This window comes from Rhagoletis pomonella, unplaced genomic scaffold, assembly GCF_013731165.1.
Source record: "Rhagoletis pomonella isolate Grant_MI unplaced genomic scaffold, Rhpom_1.0 Rhpom_scaffold_00011, whole genome shotgun sequence".
In the NCBI taxonomy this organism is placed as follows: domain Eukaryota; kingdom Metazoa; phylum Arthropoda; class Insecta; order Diptera; family Tephritidae; genus Rhagoletis; species Rhagoletis pomonella.
Window position 1 is genome coordinate 27,711,865 of NW_023458565.1, and position 25,699 is coordinate 27,737,563.

A 25,699-nucleotide genomic window follows, 5' to 3' on the forward strand; every position below is an offset into this window, starting at 1 on the left:
ATGAAGATGAAGATGAAGATGAAGATGAAGATGAAGATGAAGATGAAGATGAAGATGAAGATGAAGATGAAGATAAGGATAAAAATCATAACCCCTTAACTTTAACTCATCTTAACTTAAAAACTTACTCCACCTGAGCTCATCACACATTAATTCACCACACTTTAACTCCCCACACCTAAATTCACCACACCTCAACTCGCTACACCTTAACCCCCGCACCTAAATCCACCACCCCTAAATCCACCACCCTTAATTCACCACACCTCAACTTTCTCACCACACCTTAACTCACCTCAACTCACCACACCAAAATTCACCACACCTTAATTCACCACACCTCAACTTTCTCACCATAACTTAACTCACCACACCTGAATCCACCACACCTAAATTCACCACACCGTAACTCCTACACCCAATTCCACCACACCGCAGCTCACCACACCCAATTTCACCACATGACATGATATCACTTGATGTGGCATCAAAGGCAACATCATTTGGCATAAAATGAACCAAAATAAATAAGATTTAGATAGAGGTGAAAAAAGGGATAAAAAAGAAATACAACTGAAGTGTGTGCGATGTTATATTGTGGTGTGTTATGCTTCATATGTTATGTTATTTATTCTTATGTTATGGTTGTGTTATGTTATACCAAGTACTAAGCTAAACTCCCCTCCACTTAACCCATTCCAACTAATGTTATTTTAGCTCATTCAACTTACATAAACTATTCTTAATTTTATCGGTTGAATTTCAACCGCTGGGCGAACACTAGTAAATATAAATATCCATTAGGTTTTCGGAAACGGCTCCAACAATTTTAATGAAATTTTGTAAACTGATAATGTTTTGCACTTAAAGGTTATCTAAATATCTCCGAGAGGACTCGTATAAGGTTGCCACCTATTCGAAATTAGTTACAAATTAATTAAAACATCATCGTGTGGCTATCAAATGGAAAGTATTTAAAAAATCCCCAATCCAAAAATATTTTTAATAGTGTTGCCACCTATTTTTAAAAGCATATATTTCTTTTTTTTAGTTTAGAAAATAAGGGCTCAATATCACTATTCATGGTTAAGGTTCTTAAACAATGCTTTCCCTATGTGCTGAGTGTTATCCCTTAGGATATTAGTGTAAGGTTGCCACTTATTTTCGATTCTACACAATTTATCTAAAACATCGCAACATGAATATTAAATTAAAGGTATTGGTGAGAACTTTGGTGCGGAAATGTTTTCGATCAGAGTTGCCACGCTACTATGTAATACAAATTTTTATTTTGTTAATTTCAATCAGCACTTTTTTATGTATTCATTTCAGCGTATTTCTAAATAGGGTTGCCACTCAAATTGTAAAGAAAGAAAGATACTTTTTAGATATCAAGAGCCATTTTTGTTTTTAATTTATGTGAAGTGACTTTCGGTATTGGAACATAAGTACGTCACTGTTTTTAGTTTTAGCTTTAAATGGTTGAAGGGCTTTGCCGAACTGGGATTTAACAATAAAAAATCCCGTTCAATAAATCATGAAGGAAGACCATAAAAAATGGGAAGGCTTTGGGGGCATTGGAATGCAATATATTTCGTGTCTTTTTCGCGTTGGTGACGGGTACAGAAGAAGTTCGGATCATTTCGGTTGGTTGACAAATGTCAAATGGCAAAGAAACGAGTAGCTCTTATAGTTCATTTACACCAAGCCGTAACTGCAATTTGTGTCTATTAGAAAAAAGGAGATCACAGCTTAAAGGGAGTAATTGCTGATATTTAGTACAAGCAACCTAAAGTCAAAAAGCAAAAGACAAGCCTTTCCGATCCCTCCATGTTAAAATAATTGGAACTTACCTCAGCTCTTAACTGCAGTTAAGCTTTTAGTAGAAACAGGCAATTCATACTTACTGGCATGGCTCTCAATATCTTATAAACTGTTCCCTTGATACCTTTATCAGCTAAAATTTAATTAAAGCGTCATTGCCACGATTTCTAAATAACTCACAAAAATCTTAAATGCTTATCATATTTTCCGGATTCGAGCAATTGCAATTACTTAGTTGCTTTTAATTTGGTTCACGTAGTCAAGGCTTCCAAGTTGGCGCCATCTACACGTTTTGGCACGCATTTTCTATTCTCTTCACCAGTCCAGTTTTTTTCGCAATTACTCAAAGGCTTAAGCCACCAGCTTAGCTATCATTTACGTCAACTAAAAGTAGTTTTCTTAAAAAATTATTTCTTTTTCTATTTTTTTCTGTTTTGCGCAGATTAAGCGCGTTGCTAAACGTACGCACTACAACATTTGTTTTTGATATTTTTATTTTTTCTGTTTTTTTTGCGTACTTCTCTGTTTTATCACATTTCAGCTTTTTGCAACATTTTCACTAATCGCTCGACCGGATGATGGCGGCATTTCGGACAAGCTAATAATTCAAAAATATTGTCACTTAAGCTGTGCTAAGCTACAGTAGTAAGTGTCGGCTTTTCATAAATCAGAAAATGCAACACTGTGGCCGCATTTATAAACAAACCAAAAATGTAAATGCTTTTACAATTTTTTTTTTTTTAATTTCATTTTGCTTCTAAATGGTATTTCCCCGCAAATTGGCACCTCTTTGGCATGCCATACTTAATCTCTGGTGCATTTTAAAAAACACACCGGTTCAGTAGCCTTAAAGCAAACACACGCTCGAAAGAAGTCAGTTACAGTAATTTACGCTTAGAGTGCGTCTTTTTGTCAAAATTGTCACGTCGCTTAACTACGTACGTATGTCGTTGCTTTGTGTGTGGAAAAAGAAAAAAAGATTACATAAATTATTTCAGCATGTGCTGCATTTGCTTAGCACTCAAGTGATTCGAGTATTTGAGCGGATGCATTCGCATGCCAGTGTGTCAGGCAATATTTAATGAACTGTGCTGTCAAAACCGTCACCGAGTTTTCAAGTATGTATTTGATTTCTTATACATATTTTTCGTGACTGTTTGTGTAAATGTGTCTAGAAATATTTGTTTGTGAAGTATTTAATTAAAAATTCATCTTGCGACACTGGATTAATGACATTTATCCAAACGAAAGATAATATGAAAAGTGCATAAAATTATTGCCGGGAAGATTTATCAAGAGTGAAATATGATTTAATTTATATTGCTCGTATTTTACAATGACCTTTGCATTCGTAGTGGCTCATTAAAGTTTGCCATTTTGAGAATTTGTAGGTAGTAAATTGACCGAACAACTCCAGTGTTACATGCATTGGTACAGAATGGGCCTTATGAATATAAACAAAGCAATTGCTTTTCTCAAATCCTCAGAACGTTTCACAGTACTGCCCTTCCATATAAAATGTGAGCAAAAATAGAATTATGGACGGATTTAAATGAAAATTCCATTCTTAGTAAAACTAAAGACGCTAAATTCACAAATGCAATTTGTTTTAGGGTAGCTTTCATACTTTCACTGTAAATGCAATTTGAAGTTGAGAATTTTGGTTCTTGTGGCATTTACATAAATATATACGTATAGTTCATTCTATTTTAAAAATTGGGGCGTCAAATGCCAGAGCTGGGCCTGTAGATGTGCAATAAAGTTTTTTATTTTTGAAACGGGTTGCCACCTGTTACAAATTTTATTAAAATTATTTAATAATAATAATAATAATAATAATAGATTGGCGCTTACACATATGTTAGTGTTTGGCCGAGCTTCTCCTCCGATTTGTGGCGTGCGCCTTGATGTTGTCACACAAAGCGGAGGGACCTACAGTTTTACGCCGACTCCGAACGGCGATTGTATTTTTATGAGAAGCTGTTTTTCATGGCAGAAATACACTCGGAGATTTGCCATTGCCTGCCGAGGGACGACCGCTGTTAAGAAAAAACCTTTTTTCTATATTTTTGCGATGTTTCTTTGACCAGGGTTTGAACCCAGGCATTGTGGAGTGGAAGCGCGCACTGCTTACCACTACACCACAGCGGCCGACGAAATTATTTAATAAGTTAAATGAATTAGATATTATAATATGGGTATCAATCGAAATGGTTTTGAAAATGCTTAACTTCTAACGACAGTTAAGGGTTGCCACATGTTTAAAAATCACGTTCACTTAAATTAAGGGAATAAGGTAACTGAAATATATATATCATATAGGAAAGTTGGTATCAGACAAAAGAAAAAATTGAACATATTAGGCAAGAAATAAGTGAAGAGTAAAAAGATTCCTGAGTTTGTTTAAGAGTCCAGCAATTTAAGAGAAATGTAATCAGAACAAATTGGCATTGTACATATATTTTCTTAATAAAATAAAAAATACGATATCGTAAACCTTTAGTTTGACATAATTATTATTTTAGTTTAACTAAATTCGACTTTACAAACATTTGGCAACCCTCTTCGTAATATTTAAAAGCTAAAACCTCTTTTTTATTTATCTATTTCAATTACCAAACTCCTTTAGTTAAAATGGAATTTAATTTTTTAATTAGGTGGCAACCTTGAATATGTGGTTAAGAAATAAACCCTTTTAATACACATTTCGATTGATACCCATCTCTTAATAACTCATTTAAGTTATGAAAAATGTTTAACCTAATTTTTTAACAGGTGGCAACTCTTAAAAAAAAATAAACCTCTATTACCCACAGGTCAAGCTTTTTAATCTGACACTTAATTTTGGAAAATAGAACGAATCGTGCAAATCTGATGGCACCTACAAAAAAATTTTAAAAATTATTTTATGCATTAGCAAAAAACGCATTACTTCAAAAGGTGCAAAAAATTAGCAGGGTTTTATTTCTTCCTTCGAAAGCTGAAGATACCTTATCAATTTAAATAAATACAATTTTTCAAACAGGTGGCAACAAAATATTTTCGGCAGTAAGCTTTCCTTAACCTCTTTAGTTTGATACACATATTGCAATACTGAATTTATATTATTAGTTAAATTAAGTTAAAATTTTCAAACAGGTGGCAACCTTCCACAATTTTTTTTTGTCTGTAAGCCTTCTTAAACCTCTTTCTTTCTACAGCCACATTGCAATATTTAATCTGTCTTTTCAATTTACATAAACTGCAATTTTCAGACAGCTGGCAACTCTCTAATTTTTTTTATGTACATATAATGCACAGACATCGGCCTGTTACAATTCTGTTATGTGTATAGAATATAGAGTGCTAAAAATTTATTTTAATTCTTAACAGAAAAGTTTGAATGTAAAATGCTAGTAAAAATTAGCGGTTGATCCTGAAAAAATTAAAAATGGAAACTTATACTTCTTGACGAGGTCTTTTTTCTAGCATCCGAGATTGCCCAATTCATACATCGTCTTGCTAGATATGCGAGTTATGTATTGAAAATAAATTTATATCAAAAAGAAACGATTTTTAAAAAGATTAAGAAAAAATTTAAGTTTATAAAAAGTGAACGAAATTAAAAAAAAAAAAATTTTTTTTTAACAATCAAAACTGCAAATTAAAAGAAAGTTAAATTAAAAACAAAAAACAATGTAATTGAAAAAATACAAAATTTATAAAATGAATTTTTGAAAATTAGATAAATTAAACAAAAAAATATTTTTCTTTTTAAAACAATGTTAAGGAAATTAAATTTAATAACAATTAGAAACAAATATTGATAATAATTGATGTCTTATAGCAAGAAGAAGAAGCGACATCGCGGTATGCTGAACTTGGCCAAAATCACTTAAACGGTGACAATGGCAATGAAACCGGAGATTATGTCTTCATTATGAATATTTTTAAGGCTGTTACATATGTAGCTGCTAATTGATTTTCGCTTCTTAAAGGCTTACATCTGTGTCACTGAATTGCTTAAGTAAAGAAGTGTGGGATAGTGAAATGAAAATGGAGTTAGTATGTAGAAAATAATGGGCTTAATTTCGAGCAAATTTAGAAAATAAAATTTGGTTGTCATTTCTTAGACAAATATTTGCAGTTCAGCAATAAATTCAACTCCACCGTTTCACGGGAAAGTTAACCAAACTGATGTTACACTACGATTGTTATGAAATCAAACTTGTCGTTTGGAAAACCCAAGTCAAAGTAGCATTGGTAATTTTTAAAGGACGAACACGAAATCCAAAAGATGACAAAAAAAATAGCGAAACCGTAACTGAAACTGGCTTAGTTTCGAACTGTCATTGCTCTTGTTATGGCTGTCTATTGTGGCCGCTTTTTGCTGTTATTTTTCCCACAGCTTACCGACATGTGTTACATGTGCATGTGTCTGTCATGTACGTACATGGCTTTCTAGCAGACAGTCAACAACAAAAACAACAACAACAACAAACTGTATATTACAAGTTTAATGCAACCCGCGAGGCGTTTAGTCGCAAATGCATAAATATGTATGTAATGCAGAGCGACAGTTAGACACAGTGAGGCAGTGAAGTGGTGAGGCACAAAGATGCTGGTGTTGTCTAACATGACAGTAATGTGCAACATGTGCTTGCCAAGAGAGCAACACTGTGGCGATGTGACAGTTACAGTTTCACACAAAATCAGCAAGTCGGTGAACGGAGGGCAAGGTGTGAACGTAACTTGGAAAATCGCTTGCCCAGCAAGTGGGAAAGTGAAAACTCAACACTTTTGTAGTGTAGAAGGTGCGCGCATTTGTGGGTGGATACTTTGGTTTTCGTAAATGTTTGCAGTTGACATTTTTCACTTAGAAATATTGTTTTTTTTTTTTTGTTATGCATGAAAATCGAAATATGAAAAATATGAGACGGAAATGACAATGTTGGCACATTTCACTTTGTTGGTTTTTCATTGGAAAATTTTAGTTGGTTGCTATTTATAACCGTATATGCGCATGGAATTTTTAAAATCGTTCGGAAAATCAAGAATTTTGCCAGCGATTGTCACTTTGGCTCTATGCCAATTGGTCAAAGACGGCAGGCAGGCTTGATGTTGGCGAGTAAATGATAGTTAACGCTTGTGTGTGTATTGCATGATAATGAAGAGTTAAAAGAATGAAATTTTAAAGTTGGTTTAACATGAAATTCCAAATAAGATACTTCGAGTGACAAATATCTAATAGTTGACTGCTACCATTAGATTGTTTAGTAAAATTATTTTATTATACTAAAAATTTTGTAACCTGCTGTTCTCTAACAAAGTTATACATATTAATATTTATTTAGTCAACGATTCTCTTTTAGCTCACCACAATCTTTTTAAAGACAAAGTCTTTCGTTAAACAATTGGCAATTCTGGCCACTATCTTGAAAGCTCTTTTTTGTCTTTCGAAAGACTAATTAAAAGATCTGACAACGAGACGGATTCGCAATAAGCTTTCTAAAAATTAAATAAAATTTAAAACAATACGAATTTTAAAGAAAAATTAAAAGGAGAAGAAAATTTACTTTATAAAGAGAAAAAACGATACAATAAAATTTAGAATGCTATGCCGTCTTCTTTAAGTTTATCGTCGGCAACATAAGTAAATATTATTTTCTATATTTGTTAATTTATTTTATTTGATGTTATTTTAATCTTTTTATACTAATCTTACTATACTATGAAAAAGGAACTTACTGTATACTTGCTATACTATACTATACTACCTCTTCTAAAACTTACAAAAACAGTCATAAGATTTGCTTCTTCGCTTTTGTCCACTTGTGCTCAGTCGGATTCGCAAATTTAACGCATTAATGGAAATGTTACAGTAGTCATAAATGTACGTTCTGGTAAATTGTATGCAATTATTGTGCTACCTTAAGTGGAAAATCGAATATTTAAACATTTTTGTTGAACATAAAATGCGTAGCAAACCAACGTTCGTTCGTTCAGCACTGCCACTGGAGGTCAACCATTGTCAACAGGCATGCAAATTTGCCCAGAGTACTATATGCGATCAAACAATGAAATTACAAGTAAACAAAAAGGAAAATCACTGTGGTTAAACCACAAAAGCTGGAAAAAAATCGCACAAACAAATTTGCCACTTTAAGGAAAATGTGAAAAATAAAAATGGCATCTGCGTATGTATGGATATGTAACCCTGTGCATACATACACTGGCGGTCTCGCATATCATCAGGTCGAATTTTGTGGTTTTTTTTATAATAAAAACCTTAAATATATCGGTATATAATTTTCAAACTGAGTACAAACTTTCAAACTTCTTTATCAATATTTTTGGCAAAATTTTGAGTGTGCGGTTATAGTAAAATAATCTGCCACCTTGAAATGGCCCAAGATTCTCATTGATTTAAAAAATTCTCTATATTGAAATTTTCTATGTGACGCATGCTTTTAAACTAGGTTTTTCAGCTTCTTCAAACTCGAAATTTTCCAAAAAATTTTATTAAAAAATTTTAAAATTTGTATGGGAATTTGATAAAATTTTTTAAATTTTGCTCTTTATATTTGGGAAAATTCGACTCATCTTATCTACAAAAAAAATTGTCTGAAATCAACTAGAATTTGAGCTTCTTCAAACTAGCATTGAAATTTAATGGGCTATAAATGCATAATCGAAATTTTCCTAAAAATTTTATTCAACAATTTTAAAATTTTTATGGGAATTTGATCAAAATTTTTAAATTTTGCTCTTTGTATTTGGGAAAATTCGCCACATCTTATCTACGAAAAAAATTGTCTGAAATCAACTAGAATTTGAGTTTCTTCAAACTAGTACTGAAATTTAATGGGCTATAAAACTGCATACTCGAAATTTTCCTAAAAAGTTTATTAAATTTTTTTTAACTTTTTATGTGAATTTGATCAAATTTTTTAAATTATAGACTTAGATTTAAGTATACCTTTTTGTTATATATTAACAATATTAAAATTTTTTTATTAATTCACAAAATTCTAACTAATTTTTTTTTTAATGGTAGCAGTAATTTGTGCGGGACCGCCAGTGTATGCACTTGTATACTACAGAAAAACATTTGCTTAACTGCGCAAATCTGCTTACTCAGCTGGGCATAAGCATAAAAACTAACTGCGGATGTACATTTGTATATTTATGATACATATGCCCTGCCATAGCAGCAGCTTGCAGCATCAGCCATCAAACAACAACCACTCAGCTCAAGCATAAATGCGCAATTTCAACTTATCGTCACACCGAATGGCGAGAGAAATCTCGGAAATGTTTTCACTTCTAATTTGGGTTAATTTCCTTGCAACACCCAATGGTTGGTAATGGCAATGGCCGTGGTGGTAGCATACAATGAGCCATATGGCTTTTAACATTGTATAGTTAGTCTGCAAAAAATCCTATGTACATATGTATGTACATACTCCAATATACATACATACATACATATGTATATGTATGTCTGCAAACGTTCGACGTTAAAAAAACATACCTCTAGGCGCGCATGTATTTGTAGTTGCGTTAAATACTTTTAACCAAAATAGGCACAAAAATCTCAACACCAGACCACAAATGTTGAAACAACAGCTACAAGCCAATAAAAACAAATAGGAAGAAGAAAAAAATAACCAATATACAAACCAAGTTTGTATACAACAACTCCGGCAATGTTTACACGGGCACAGGTTGTGTTGTTAATAGGCTCAAGAAGCTCCGGCGACACGTTTAAAAAACGTTTACAATTTTAGCACACACAATAAGTAGAAAAAAATTTAACGAAATACCTGTGATGACGACAATTGCCAATGCGGACAACAATTGCGGTAGCAGCATGAGCAACAACAACAACAGCGTAAAAATGATCTTGTCGCAGTGAGCGCATTGTAGGCAAAGCCAGCCAAAGCTGCTGCTACTACTGCCACTTGCTGCTAAAAAAAACCAATTAGAAAGAGATGTTTGAACGCACACAATAAATGGTCAACAATGTCAATTGTTGCTGGCAACTGCTCAACAACAACAACACACGCACTTATATAATCAAATGTGGCCGCTGCTCTGCTGCAAGTTGGTGGTGACTACTCTTTTACGGTTGCTGCCTACCAAATGAAGTTATTATGCCATAAAGGCGCGCAACAGCATTTTTAAGGCGCTCATCGAAGTCCAAGTATAAATGTTTGTAACTATGTATGCATGTCTTACCCTGCGAAAAATGCGACTAAACCGAGATTACTCCAGGAGCAATCGCAAAGGAACATACGACTAATACTAGATACTTTTGATCACTTTATATGGAGTGGACTGATCACTATTTTTGGAGTATGTCCTTAGAAGATACTAATTTATTTATATATTTCTGTTGAAATAAAACGCGAGAGATCGTCAACAACAAAATTTCAAAATATCAATGCAAGTTTTTGTAAATTGCGCTTGTTATATTAAAAAACCGGAAAAGTAGCCGCCGAAAAAAATCTCAAAAATCAACGCGATTTTTTAGCCGTTTGAGACTTGCACTTCCTTAGACTAAAATTGTATGTGCTATAAAACTGCATACCAAAAAATTTTCAAAAAATTCAGATTGATTTGTTGAATTTTCCTAAATTTTGTATAAAGTTTGAAACTGTGATTTACACGAGTTTAGTGAAAGCTTAAACGATATTTTTATATGAAAATAACAAAAAAAAAATTAGCTGAAAAATATTACGAATATTAAAAAAAAAACACCACGTGGTGGTTTGTTTGAGTCACTGTAAGTGCCTGCATATCATTAAATTTTTAATTGTACGTTTTAGAGGTGAGTCGGGGACTAATTGAACACCAGTATTACCAATACTATATTATGCCCATTTGTACCATATTGAAACTAATCCCGGAATATTTTCTTTAGAGCTTCATCGCACAAGTTTATGCAGGGTATATATACTTATTTTCAGTCTTTTACCTAGTATGTATACTCAAGTCCAGCGCTACATACCTATATATAATTGACATATCAGTGAACAGAAGTAAGCAATTACTACGCCACTGGCAATGACAAAAATGCGTCTCGTTCATGGCGTAAGCGCATGCGCAAGTGCAGCGAGTTCATTCGATTAGGTGCGTAAAGTACAAAGTTAAGTTGAGTACATATTTTAAATGAACATTTGCTTTCAAAATGATACAATTTTTTATATTGGCGATCTTTGAATGATTAAATATTTCATAAGGAGCCTTATGGCGTTTTCTTTTCTCGAAAAAATTTCACCTTCTTATATGGCAACATTATGAGAGTGCAACATTTTAAAGAAAGACCACGCAATATGCATGTGAAGATGCGGAGAAAAGAACACTAAAACTTGACACCTCTGGCGCAGTGCAGAATAAATGCAACATGTTTTCGAGAGAAAAGAAAACGCTATAAGAAAAAGTATGCAGTGAATAATTTTTAAGATGAAAATTCTCTAAATTTTTTTGATCTTTTACTTTCTTAAAGAAAATGAGTCAGTATTTAAAAGTAACTCAGACAATGCTGCGTCGTTTTGTTTGTGTTCAACAGCCATTGAATGCGGAATTTCGACAAAAATTAAAACAACAAGTAAATTTCGTTCATAATCCATAGCTTAAGGCACGAATTGCTAACCCACCGCGCATATTGTTGTGATTTAGCAGCTACTTTTTTGTTTCTTGACCCCCAAAAAGGGAGATCATCACTGAAGATAATGTCTATTTAGGACCTTTAGCAAGACATGCGCACATTGGGCTTGGTGGACCTCAGTTCATATCTGGCGCGCACCGAATGCCTGAATGTAGGCGACACTTTTGAAACTTTATATGAAAGGTACTTTTCCACAATAAGCAGACGGGATTGATTATAGGCGAGCTGTGGGGTTGAAAACAGCTCTCTTCTCGTGGCTTAAACACTTGAATTTGGCCAGTATTCATACGAAAATAATATGAAGGAGCATTTCTCTTCTCTGGATCATTTTCAAAATACGTGGGCAAATGTAAATCGGGTAGATGTAACGAGATTGGCAAATACACAGTTTCTCAAGTTTAAAGTGAATAAAATAATACATGCAATTGATTATTTTTCGAACAAATTTAACTAGTTACAAATCCTGATCCACTGATAATGAACCTTAAAAAGTAAGTATTAGACTCTGCGTGACTTTTCGGAGAATTTACTCAAACAGATGCTAGAAAACTCCGGTTTAGTGGTTTGTTTTATTTTTGTTTTTTTGCATTAAATATTTTGTTAAATAAAACTGCATAATTGTTGACCGCCTGGTACATTTGAATGGTAAATATATATATATTTACACTAGGATGCTTCACCAAAAAGTTTGTGGGTTTTAGGGGAATCATAAAACTTATTATATTCTAAGACTTCCTCCAAAATATTTCGGTAATAAGATTTACTTGAGCTGGTATGCTTTGAAAATATCGCCAAAAACCTCAACCGGTGGTGTTTTCGTTTCTACCACAAAATTCCCCATTTTGATTGCTCTTTGCTCTTTTCATGTTCGTTTCTTAAAATGTTACACTGTTGTAATACAAAAAAGGCACATTTCTGCCCCTTGAAGCTTTGTGAGGGGAGAATGTTGCCCTTTAAATCAGATGGTTGCTTAAAACGACAATACACAGAGTTGAGTGTAACATTAAACAAAACGTCGCCTGGGTAAAAGATTGTCGTAAGCGTCATACGTACGTGCGTAACATACGACAATTTTTTACTCACGCGACGATATGACTCGTCTATCATTGGACGCAATTTTTTTTTTTGAAAAATACTTTTTTAACTAATTGTATTCATTTAAAAACTGGCTTTCGGAGGATTCCGATAGAAAAATAGTACACATTTTTTTATTGGAGAGTGCTACATATATTTCTCTACTTATCTACATAAATTTAAAAATCGTTTGCATATTTTAATATTTATCCATTTTTGTATGCCTTCTTTGTTAGACAGTGTTTGTCAAGTTGTCACTCAATACGTGCTAGAAATACTTTTTTCCTAATATTTGCTGTTATTTACATACATACTACATATGTACAGTGGCGGATTTATCGTACAGGCAACATAGGCTGAAGCCTAGGGCGGCAGAATTAAGGGGCGGCAAAATTTAAGACAGCTAAATTAAAAGAAAAAAATTTATTTGGATTCAGCTGCACTTGAAATTGTGTTTGTGTCTGTAAAATATTATTAATAATTCATCTCATTCAATACAATTCAAAATTAGAATTACGCTGCGAATTTTTCCTTAGTATAGCAGTCGTTGAAATTTCCATTTAACTTTCATTCACGCGGCTTAGAAACCTGACGGCGCGCCTGCGCGTGACGCAAAGAAACAGCCGACACGCTGCCCCGAGAACGAGAATTACGTGAAAAATCCATCATATTGAGCCAATACTACACCCAAGATCTTGAGGAAAATTTGGGAAATGAAATGGTCTTTTTCAAGGCATACTGCACCGAAAAGAAGATTTTAAATTATTCTCCTCTGGAACTGTTGAAAATGCTGAGACAGGATAATCTGCAGATCTCTTACCCTAATGTTGAAATTGCGTTGCGGATGTTTGTTTCAATTCCTATTTCCAATTGTAGCGCAGAAAGATCGTTTTCTGTTTTAAAACGCGTGAAAAACTATCTCAGATCTTCATTGAGCGAAAACAAACTGAATGCTCTTGCGTTGCTGACTATAGAGTCAGATTTGTTTCTATCTATCGATTGTGAAGATATTATCCGCGAATTCGCAGCTGAAAAATCAAGACGTAAAGAACTGTGAAAAAGAAGTGTTTGAAAGAGGGTTTTTGTTGAATACCTTATCCATGCTGATGTCGAATTTGTTAATTCCGTTATGTATTTCATTATTAACGAACTATATTGTAATAAAGCACTGACAATAACAATCATATTTGATATATATATATATATTTTTTTTTTCGTGAAAAAAGGGCGGCAAGTTATGAATTGCCTAGGGGCGGCAAATATTTAAATCCGCCACTGCATATGTACAAATTATAACTACATAATGGTATTTGCCGACTAACTTCACTGCCATAATAATTGACAGAACCTTGCTAAAAACATTTAATGAACATACCTTCACTTATATTTAGTTATATATCTGCTTTTGTGGCATGCAATCTTAATTTACATATTTGATTAAATGCGACTGTATGCTTTCATATTTCGCCTCCAGCTAATAGTATATAAGTAGAAAGCTAGCCTGTATTTGTAAGCAAATAAATAGTTTCATAGTTTCTTGAAACTTTGCTGTAAGTGATGCCTGCCAAGTTGAAGTTGCTGAATCGACATCATATACACATACATATGTATGTAAATTTACAAATACGCATTTTTCCTTGATAAAACCACGAGTGACACATTATACTTTGTTATTTTAATGATTTAAATTTTAAGAATTACTAATTGTCTGCACAAAATCAATACGCATGCGCACAGGCTGCATACTCCAACACGTAACACGTCCAATAATTAAGTAGTCATCTAGCAAGAAAATATGTATGTGAGCATAATCAACCACCCCACACTGGTTACTCATCAAACAGTGTTAATTAGCTAAAATTCCAGCAGCTTGGCTGATCGGGCATAGAATGTAGTAGCTGCTCCTATAAAATGGATAACTACTACAAATCATCGTCACTTCCTTTTCAGTATGTAGTGGAGTTGTTGGCAGGAAAATTGAAAGAAGAATGAGCGCGCAAATTATGGGTGATGTGGTAAGAAATCGTCTTTTAATTTAACTAATTGATGGCTCATCACTTAGCCACTGCTATGTAGTTACCTCCAGCTGAATGGAGATACTCCTAGCTGTGGTGGATGCTCATTGCAGTAGCACATACATACGTACATGCTGTAACTACTGGTCATGTTAATCGGGCGTATGTATGTACATATATATGTATGTGTAGCTAAGTACCTGTACAATGATGTTGCATGTCAGTAAGCTTAGATAGAAGTATGGCTACTGTGTAATGGACTTATCAACAATTTTTCGCTGGCAAGCGTCGTATCGGCGGCCTTCCTGTCGCGCAATAAGTGGTCACGTGTATGCGCTTGGCCGATATGCAACAAACGAGTTAATCAACTGAGCAATAAATTGGTTTTGAGAAGCTCATCTACCTTATCTTAAGCAGCTATTAAGTAATGTACGTATGTATGCACATATGTAGTAAATGTGTAAGTATGTGCGTACATACGTATACACGAAATATTATGATTCCTTAACTCACCCATTTTGATGTCAGTTAAGCGGAAATCTATCTACCGTAACCGTACACGGTGGGCAGGAAGCAAAGATAGGTTGCATAAAAATGTCGACAAAAACTGAAAGCAGGGTTGTATTTGTTGATATTTTTAGGTTAAGAATCCCTTTGAATTGAAATCCTAGCTGCTCCTGTTTTAAAGATATCCACATTTTCCATAGTTATGATAGGACCGACTTTTGCGAAAGAGAAAAACATCCTTGTGAATTAAATATTTAACAATGTATGTGTGAGTAAATGTGTGTATATATATTATGTGAAAATATAAGTTTATGTAAGTTTTTATCCGGTTTCAATCGTTTCCAAGGCGCACCACGTAGAGGCAACTTACTTTGCACCTCTTTGTTCTTTTTTTGGTTTTTTTGGTTTTATTTTTTTATATTTTTTTCTTGCTTTATTTTTTTATATTTGTTTTTTGTTTCCTTTTATTTTTTTTGTTGGCTTACCATATAATATAGTCACGCATTTTAGTATTTAAATATTTTATTATTTAGTTAAGTTTTTATATATGCTGGAATGAAAATGTCATTACAGTTTTCTTCAGGCGACTCACAAAAGTTGGTTTATCAATCATATTTATTTTGAATCTATCCCAGAATTTAATGAATTCCCTATGAACTGACTTCCCGGCCTGCTCGGACCATAATCCTAAACCATCGTTATTCAAGAATGAAATAGATTGCTTTAAATGTTTAAGGATAAAATGGATTTTGACAGTTTGAGAAATTCCAGTACTTTTCAAAGCTGTGCGGAGTTCGTTAAGATTTTTATCAAAATTACTAAGATCCGCTTGTTTTGCGGAAAACCATGTATTCACGATTTTGCTCATGGCTTTGAACGAGGCAATATATTTGGTATTATTTTTACTGAGAGTTTCTTCCATACAAACTATGTTCGACATTTTTTTGTATGTGGAAGACACTGTCAGCAAAAAATAAATAATTGCAAAAAATCAACGAAATTTTCTGGTAACTTCAGACTTGCACTTTACTAATTGGCTCAAAAGCTAAATTTTAAACATTTTTCTAAAAGATCTGATTAGAAATTGTGATCAGATGAAAGTGTCTCCGAGCCAATAATTTTGTACGGCACGGTACTTATAAGTAATCTAGGTTTCACGAAAAAAAAAACAAATACAAGGTAACATTAAAATATCAGTCATTTGTTACGTTGCTGTGAACTTGTTTCAAAACTTCTGGCTTTTGCTATAATTGTAAAACTCTGTGCATGTCATTTTAACGTATTTAGGTACATACATATATTAATCATCAACTATTGCTTATGCAAAACGTGCTACATTTAAAAAAAAATCGCATATGAAAGAGCACCAACCCAACTCGTAATAATTTAAGTATACAAATTTTAGTATTTAGTATAGAAATATTCAATTGAAATACGCCAATATTAAAATGAAGCGCTTTGCACTTAACGGATGCTTTTTCATAATTAAGTTAAAAAAAAATTATTTAAATTCCATGCTGTCTGTAATGGGATTTGAACCCTGACGCTCTGGAAATTAGCAAATTGTGGCAAGCATCTTCGTGCACTCAGCTACAGCCAGACATGTAAATGTGCACTCAAATGTTCAGTTTGATTCAACACCACGTGTGCGTGGTATGAAAGTATTGTTTTTAAGTACGAACATTTCAAAACGATAATCAAATAAAACATATTCATGTTTACTATGCGTTATTTCCCCCAGTAAATTCATAAAATTTTTCTTAATATTACAACGCCTTTTTCTCTCAGCGTAGTCATTTTTAAGCAAAATTTGTGCAATCAAATCGAAAACCGGGACACTTAAATGAAACCCGGGACATTTTAAGGTTGGACCGGGACACCGGGACAAATAGTCTAAAACCGGGACATGTCCGGGAAAACCGGGACGTATGGCAGCCCTACACACAAAGCGCATACTTTCATGCGATTTTCTTTATGATCGCATTTGTGTTCTGGATGTACAATAGTCATTATTTCCTGACAGAAGAGTACATAAATACCAAAATAAATCTCTTACAAGCTTTGAATTTATTTACTTATTATGCGGAGTACCGTTGGCCTAAGTTAGAGCATTTTTATTTCTTGCACAAGCGCAGTGCGACTTGCCTGCGCTACTTGCTTATAGCAACAAACCTTTAATAAAAAATTACTACATATATTGCGATATTGAAAGTGTTTGTAATGAGAAAGTTCACGCTACAGAAAAAGGTAATTGTGGTGTTTTATCTAAGTTGTATACCGGTAGCGCCCAATAAATCTCGATCAATTATTCTTTCGGTAGGAAAAAATGAAAATGTTTCACATTGATTTGATCCGTTTTAGTGAGTTAAAAAAGGGGAACAGATTTGTATGAGATTTCTTTTCGTATAAATATGCTCTAATTATCGAGAAGTACGCCTTCCAAATATATCCTATCAGAAGTATATAAAATGTGGATATCTTTAAAACAGGAGCAGCTAGGATTTCAATTTAAGCGGATTCTTAACCTTAAGATATCAACAAATACAACCCTGCTTTCAGATTTTGTCGACATTTTTATGCAACCTATCTTCGCTTCCTGCCCACCGTGCGTATGAATAATCAGGTGAAATATTCAATTGACTGTAATCATTTTATCCACTTTACATTTCTTTTTTTATCGCAAAGTGGTACGTTTGTAGTAGGTCTCATAGATGATTCCACTTATTAAAAAAGCACATTTTACGATAGGATGCATTTTTGTGTAATAGCAAGTAATAGCGAGAATACCTATAAATATTTCCAAAACCGTTTCTATGAATAATTGTAAGTTTATCGATATCGATATCGATGTTGATATACACATGAACATACCGATAACTTTATCAGCACCAGCATTGCTAATTGTTTTGATTTAAAATTAAAATAAATTAAAACAGTAGGTACCTTTTCCGATATTTTTATCAACATTTTTTTTTTAGTTACTAATATTGATCATCTGATAAATCGATAAATTTATCGACAAATAATATCGATAATATACAGATAGATAAAGATTTTACTCGTAATCTCTGAGTTAGAAAAGTATATCGATATCGATGTTGATATACATATGAACATATCGATAGCTTTATCAGTAACAGTATTGCTAATGGTTTTAAATACCAAAAATTGCAATCGTGCTTTTTCGATATTTTTTTCGATTGTTGGTCGATAAATGTATCGATAACATGTAATATACCTACTTGTTTCTGATTTTTTTTTGTAAATTCTATTATTGATCATCTCATTGGTATTGTTATCGATAAATTTATCACAAGGGGCCAAGCCATCACCGTTTTGTGCAGCCGAACACAAGGAAAAAGCTCCCTTTGGTCGTCTGAACTGAACCTTACCACAGCATATACATACATACATTAGGGCGAGTAAATTTTTTTTTTACTATATGCTAATAGTATAGGAGAATTCTGCTTGTAATTCCAAGCAAATTTGCCGAAGTAACCATGGGTCTAAAATAAATTATGAGTTTGCCAAATTGCGAAAATAAGTTTCCAAAAAAATATGAAAGTTATAAACTGTTGCGCCCTCTGGTGGAGCTTTTAAGAACATGTAAGATAAGTGCAGAAATTGATATAAAAAAAAAAATTAAGCACTTGTTTACGACACGAAAAACCCTATTTTCGCACGTTGGCAAACTCCAAATGGGTTTTAGAGCTATGGTTTCTGTTGAAAATTTGCTTAGAATTACATTTGTGCTATGAGCGCATGGTCGAAAAAATGTCCTATATATATGCACATGTAGGTATGTAAAACGCACAACATGTATTCGCTTGTATGCAAAATCGTCTGCCAGTCATGCATCAGTCGCAGATGGATGAGAGAATGACGACAACACCAACGACCAGCCATGCGCTTCATTGCTAGCCAAATGACCGAGTCGAACGCTTTTAAATGCGCGACCACAACAACGACTCATTGACGTTGTTGGTTGATGCGCGCCGCACGGCAACCTAAACGTTAGCAATGCAGCTAATATCTATCTGTGTACGAATCATATGTAATACTAATATGTAAGGCTCGCTGTTGTTGTTGTTGTTATTGTAGCATTTTGCCTGCAGGAATATAGACTACACAACGATTTACATGTTGCGATTTATTTATGGTATGTTTACATATGCAGATTTAGTTAGTTTTACGAGGAGCGAGCAGTAAACTACTTTGTCTGCTGCTATTTATTAATTTTTTTTCATTTTTCATTTTTATTCGTGTGCTATTCTTATGATGGTGCACATGTGTATATGTATATTTTTTGCCTAGGTTTTTCGTGGCGCCTATCGTTTGCGACGTTGTCTCAGATAGTTCCTGCTTTTCAGTGCGCATAAACGGTCATGCGCATCCACTTCACGTAGAAGCGCTACTCACTCGTACATACCATATAAAATTATTATTATTCATTTAGAGCAACGAAGTTAACGGCGGGGTAGACAGAAATGAAGAGGAAGAGCTGAGGAGCAGGAAAAAAATTTACATGACTTTGATATTATTATGCCATGCATATGTCGGACATAAATGGCAGCTAATAGTTATGGGCTACTGCTAGCGCTGTGTGGCGCTACACTGTGAGAAAGAAGTTTATTTATTGTTTGCTAAGCCTAAACGTGACGATCGTTGAGATGCGCAATGAAATTTTTCTCACTAATATGGCTCGCTTTGAACTTCGTTGCACTCATTTGTGTAAGGTTTTGGTAGCTGTAATGAAAGTTTTTTAAATTTTTTTTAATTTATTTTTTTTGTCAATAAGACAGTTCTTCCGCATTTGTGTACTCATCACGACATTTTTTTTTGTGTTTTGTGCGCAACTCAGTAGTCGCAGCATGTTTGTTGTTGTTTTCATTACGCCATAAATCATCAGCTTACAAATAACAACATTTTATGCCCTGAACCAAAACAAATGTTAAGCTACAAATTAGCTTAGCTGGCAGTGGGTTAGCCACCGCAACCACCAGACGCCAGCCACCAGCCACCAGCCACCAACCATCAGCCACCATGCAACAAACGGACGACTAACAGCTGCCGACTAATGCTGGCAATCAAGCTTGTGAAAAATTACACCAGCTACCAAAGAAATCGGAGTAAAAATGTGATGTAAAGGACGGTACTTGCAAAATCCCAGCGTAGCAAGTAGTTGAGTGGGCAAGCCAATTGAGGCCGTCGCGCAGCCATTCACTCACAGCCGCGGCGGTAAGCAACAAGAAGGCAACAGGCAACTAGCGGGCAAAGCTGGCAAACAGCCACCCAATTGACCTAATAACAGCATTAATCTGTGTTATTTTGGCGCATTTTGTTAATGCTCGTAACGAAATGGCAACAGCAACAACATAGGCACGGCTGAGATTTTGCGCGCTGGACTGAATATGCAAAAGGCAGCAACAAAAACAGCAGCGAACGTGTATCAAGATGCCAACTTTATTTCGCTCCAAATGAGCTAAAAAGAGGGGGGAGCTAGCCACAAAAGCTTGTTGGCAGAATGTGGCAAATAAAACAAACAAACAAAAAAATAAAGAAAGCAACTAAAAAATCGCAAGTAGGAAATAAATGAAACTTAAATAAATCCAGAGAAATGGCAGAAAGCACGACAGCAGCAACAGGTTGCTCATTGCACAAACAACTGGCAGGCGAACAAGCGTAGGACAAGCACCGGCTACATGTGACAGGCAACATGCATGCTAGGGTGGTCCTTAAAAATATTAAAATTTCTATATTGTGTATGGCACGACCCTTTATTTTGTTGTACGTTTACAATAAGGACACTCGCGAAAATTTCAAAATTATAAAATAATTTTTAAAAATATTAGAAATTTAGAAATTTTAGATATTTTGTTATCACAGAAAAAAATTCAAAAAAAAAAAAAATTCAGTTTGGGCTCAAAAGTCTTTCGTAAGAAAATTGGCAATGCTAGCAACTGTCTTAAAGGCGCTTTTCTGTCTTTCGAAGGACTAATTGGACGATCTGCTTACGAAGAGTTCTAGGCAATTTTGTGCTTGTCTTTTAGCAATAGTTTGTTTTCTAAAAATTAAACTAATTTAAAAATATATATTTAATTACTTTTTTTAAATCATAAAATTAAAATAAAACAAAAGAAGATATTACAAAAAAATAATATTCAACAATTTGTATTGAGCTTAGGCCGTTTTTAAACTATTGTGGAAAAGCAACAATTGTTGAATATATGTAATTGTTATAAGGCCATAAATAACAAAAACAAATATACATATTAAAAAAAATAATAAAACTAAAATAGACAAACATAAGTTTCTAAAAATTCAATAAAAATAAAAATGTATAACTTTTTAAAATACTAAAATCTAAAAATTAGAAAAAAATTTATAATTCGAAAGAAACAAAATGCACAAAGCTTTCAAGGATTAAATTAAATTATAAAAAAAAAATTTATTTCTTTTTAATGCCACAAAATCTAAAAATTAAAAGAAATTTAAATTTAAAAAAATATTAAAAAAGAAAAAAATTAAATAAAATAAGTCTGTAAAAATTTAATTCCATTAAAAAATTTCTTTTTAAAACAATAAAATCTAAAAATTAGAAAACAAATTAAATTAATTGAATTGTAAAAAGGAACAAAATAAATTTTTATAAAATAAACAAAATTTAAAATAAAATATATATTTTTTCCTTTTAAAACAGTACAATACAAGTTTTCATTAAAAAACGGCCTTAAACTCAATAAAATTGTTGGATATAAATAAAAGAAAAAATAATAGAGTAGAAAGAAAAAATATGCACAAAATAAATTTCTAAAAATTAAATAATATTAAAAAAAATACATTTTTCTTTTTAAATCAATTGAATTCAAAAACTAAAGAAATTTTATTAAAAAATGCATTTACAAAAGAAAAGATAAATAAAATAAGTCTCCGAATTAAAAAAAAAAAAATAAATAAAAATTCTTTTTGAAACAATGAAATTGATTTTAAAGAACATAGTAATAAGAAAAAACTTAAATTAAAAAAAGAACAATAAAATGAGTTGCCAAAAATTTAGTATGTTATCAAACGAAATTTTCTTTAAAAAAAAAATAAAAAAGTAAACAGTTTTAAAAATTTTTAATTTAAATAGTTAAAAAAAAAATTATAATAAAATCTAATAATTTCTAAGCAAAAAAACCGACCTCAATTCTCGGTTAAAAGTCGGTTAAAAATCAAAGGAAATTTAATTGAAAAAGAAAAAAAACCTACAAATACATAAAATAAGTTTCTAAAAACTAAGCGAAATGAAAAAATATATAAGTCTAAAAATTAAAAGGAAGTTTAATTAAAAAAAAATTATTAGAAAAAATATATAAAAAAATCTACTGCCCAAGTATTCCACCTTCGGATCTCTCGAATGGCACTCCAGTGCTTAGGCAGTCTGGCCTTTCACAGTGAAAGGTGGCAAGGGTGCTTTCATGCCAGAATAAACAACATCTTTCAAACTATGACAAATTCGCTACATTTAAGTTTTTTTCAAACCTAGCGACCCTTAAATATTTTGTTTTGGTGTGAAATTTATCTTTATTTTTTTAAGTAGAACATAATAAATGGGTGTCCCATACAAAATTTAGATTTTCATATATTTTGAGGACAACCCTAAATACATATAAGTATGGCAGTACTTGACATTTGGCTGGAGCAGCCGACGGGCGGCGCGATGGCGGCGACAATCTCAGCGAATTTGCCTGCTGCAGCAAATAAATTCCATTAGGCGGCAAATGAGGCGCTGACTGCAACAACAAAGAAAAAGAAAATATTGCAACAAAACTGGACGATAGCGCTTATTAGTGGCTTTAGTGGCTGAAGCTTTCTTACACCAAAGCGGCGGCGAAAAGGCTATTTCGTTCGAATGCTGGTTTTATAAGCTACAAATGCTAAGCAGAACAACAGCGGCAACGAAAGGCACCAAGCAAGAGCTAAAAAAAAAATGGAAAAAACAATAGGTAAAAAGTAAAACAAATCTAACGAGTGGCAGCAACAAAGATTAAACATTTGCCAAGCAATGTGTTAGCTGCCAACACACTTTCTAGCAACCACAGCAGCCGCAACAATATTGTCGTTGTGGCAGCAACATTACTTCTCGGACATTATTGCGCGCTTTTTTTCGAACTACATATGTATGTATGTATATATATATATGTACTCATAATTTAAGCCAGTTTCACCGCAGCGGCGTAACCGCAGCTAATTTTAATTTACCACACTGAATTTATTTGTATACTAATTTTGTTGAAATTTGTTTCCCACATCACAATCACAACAAAAAAAATTCACTAAAAATTGAACTTTTTCGCAATATTTGCTTACAGGTTGTACGAAGGTCTATACGAAGAGCTCACACCTGAAGGCGCACCAGCGTATACATACGGGTAAGTGCCTGAAATCGATTTATATTTACCCATACATTACACACCTATGCATTTAGTACTATAAATATTTATACAAATTTAAACCTAAGAGTGTCTGCGCTCGTGTAGTTATTAAGCCCTTTCTTTCCTTCTTTGTGCGCTCTTGCCGAAGCACTCAATTTAGCGATCTATAAAGTGCTTTTTTTTCAGGCCCATAATTTATGATCAATATTGTTGCTAATTAATTTAAATTAAACAAAACTTAAGTAGCGTGAAGTTATATGCCACAGCGAAGGTGTTCGAAGCAGTTGTGGTAAATGTAAAATTCATGGTGTTTCGAAAAGATACAAAATCAAAAAAAAAAAAAAAATACAAAGTATATCGTACGCTTTCAGTGGCTCAAAATCTATAAGCGAAGAGGCCAAGTAAATATATTAAATAGTTGTTTGCATATGTATTATCTCACGCTTGGTGTTGACCTATATAATAGCTGTGAAAGCTATGTGTACTATATACACACACTAATCATATGAATGTACTCGTATTAACATTCCATAAATTTGTGGCAGAAATTTCAATAGAAAATGATATGCAAAAACTTTTATATAAATTTAATTAAATCTGGGTCAATATTGATAAATTACTTAAGCGCCAAAATATTTTCAGTTAATGATTTAACTCTTGCTAATTTTCCTTATTCGTATTAACTTTAAATACATTTATTAAGGCTCCCTGGCTGCTTTTATTTTGAAGGGAAATGTAACTAACCAAACGTGGAATAGAATTGCACCTCATTTTGCCGATTGGGTTGCTCATCAGCCATACGATATTCCTTCTCCAAGTTGTATAAGTCGAAGACTGCTTACTGAAATGTTCCTAATGTCCACAAAAAGTCCCATTCCACAAAAAGAGTACCTTTTCTCGAGTGCCCTTTAAGTTTCCAGTGGTGACTGTTATATCCCGTCGTCTTCCTTTTACCAATCGACATACGCAAGTGTAGGTACTGCAACCTCAGAATCCTCCTGACTCTTTAGCAGTTCCGATATTCCTTGGATAAACCAGCGAAGAGCAGAGGGCCATACTAGCTCAATTGGGCACCATTTTTCGCTTCCATGCAAGCCCTCATGGCCTAGAACCTACCCCTGGTAAGCTTTAAACCGGTTACTAGTTTGATAAATACACCTTCCACCACCAGCTGTCTGTTAGCCTTAACACCGCGTTTTACGCGTATATTTCAATTGTGAAAATGTTCATCTGAAAAGACGTTGTATATGTGCTCTTTTTATATATTTCCAATAACTATGTTCAAAGTTTGAACTTCAAGCACGCCATCCCGGTAGATTTTTCAACTTCATCATCGCCTTTTGATCGTCGAGGTTACTAATATTGTAAGGTGGAGTGATATACCTACTGTTAAATAATTTTATAATTCATAGGAACAGAAGAGCGAATAGGTTCACACAAAAATTTAAACAACTCTATTTTGGAGCCACCTATCGGGTCAGGTATATTTTCCATATTGCTACTAACGTGCATAATAACTCGACTCCTGCGCCACCTACCTACGGCTAAGTAACTGAAGCTCATTGCAAACGGTCAGTTTGGTGTGAGGCATAACTGAGCTACTTATAACAAAAAGCCTGTCGCCTACTCTTGCGCTTTTAAAGGCCATTAGTTGAATCAAAAGTTGGCAGCCGACCAACTTCGTTGAAAGGCCGTTTACACCAAGCGATTTTTGCTTTCACCAAAAAGTTGCCCGTTTTTTCAAAGCTGGTTGACAGGATAAGCGTACAAATACTTTTTCAGAAATTACGGCAGATTCCGAAAGGTTTCCATAAAAGGGAGAATCTCTAACCACCACACCGATCTAGTGATCGATGACAATGTGTGACGAAGTCGAGGAGTCGATAGCAGGATTCTGTGGGATATTTTGGGGTCTTTATGCGTAGGTCTTGAAGAATGCCTTAGATAGTGGAACGATGAGCTGTTTGAGCTCATAAATGGATTTGACCTTATCTTCTTCTTCTTCTTTGTCGGTGCTGTAACTACCTAAGCGATTATGGCCGGATCCACAACAGCATGCCAATGGTTTATTTTAAAAAAATTCCAGGGGAGGAACTTCCCTAAAGCTGCCCGTATTGTTTTAATTTTTTAACATGAAAGGTTTTTTCTCTTCAATGAACTATTTTTTTTTTTGTAAAATTTAGCTGAACAATTCACATCTACCTACACTA

The 25,699-nt window shown here is 33.6% G+C and overlaps 1 protein-coding gene across 1 annotated transcript in view; it reads left to right on the forward strand.

The window, feature by feature from the left end:
• The window catches only part of LOC118746952 (dendritic arbor reduction protein 1-like), a 101,031-nt gene that overhangs the window by 20,076 nt on the left and 55,256 nt on the right, over nt 1-25,699 (forward strand). The window contains exon 7 of the mRNA XM_036480946.1: nt 23,427-23,486. Coding sequence (XP_036336839.1) covers nt 23,427-23,486 — 60 coding nt within the window. The remainder of the gene's footprint in view (nt 1-23,426; nt 23,487-25,699) is intronic.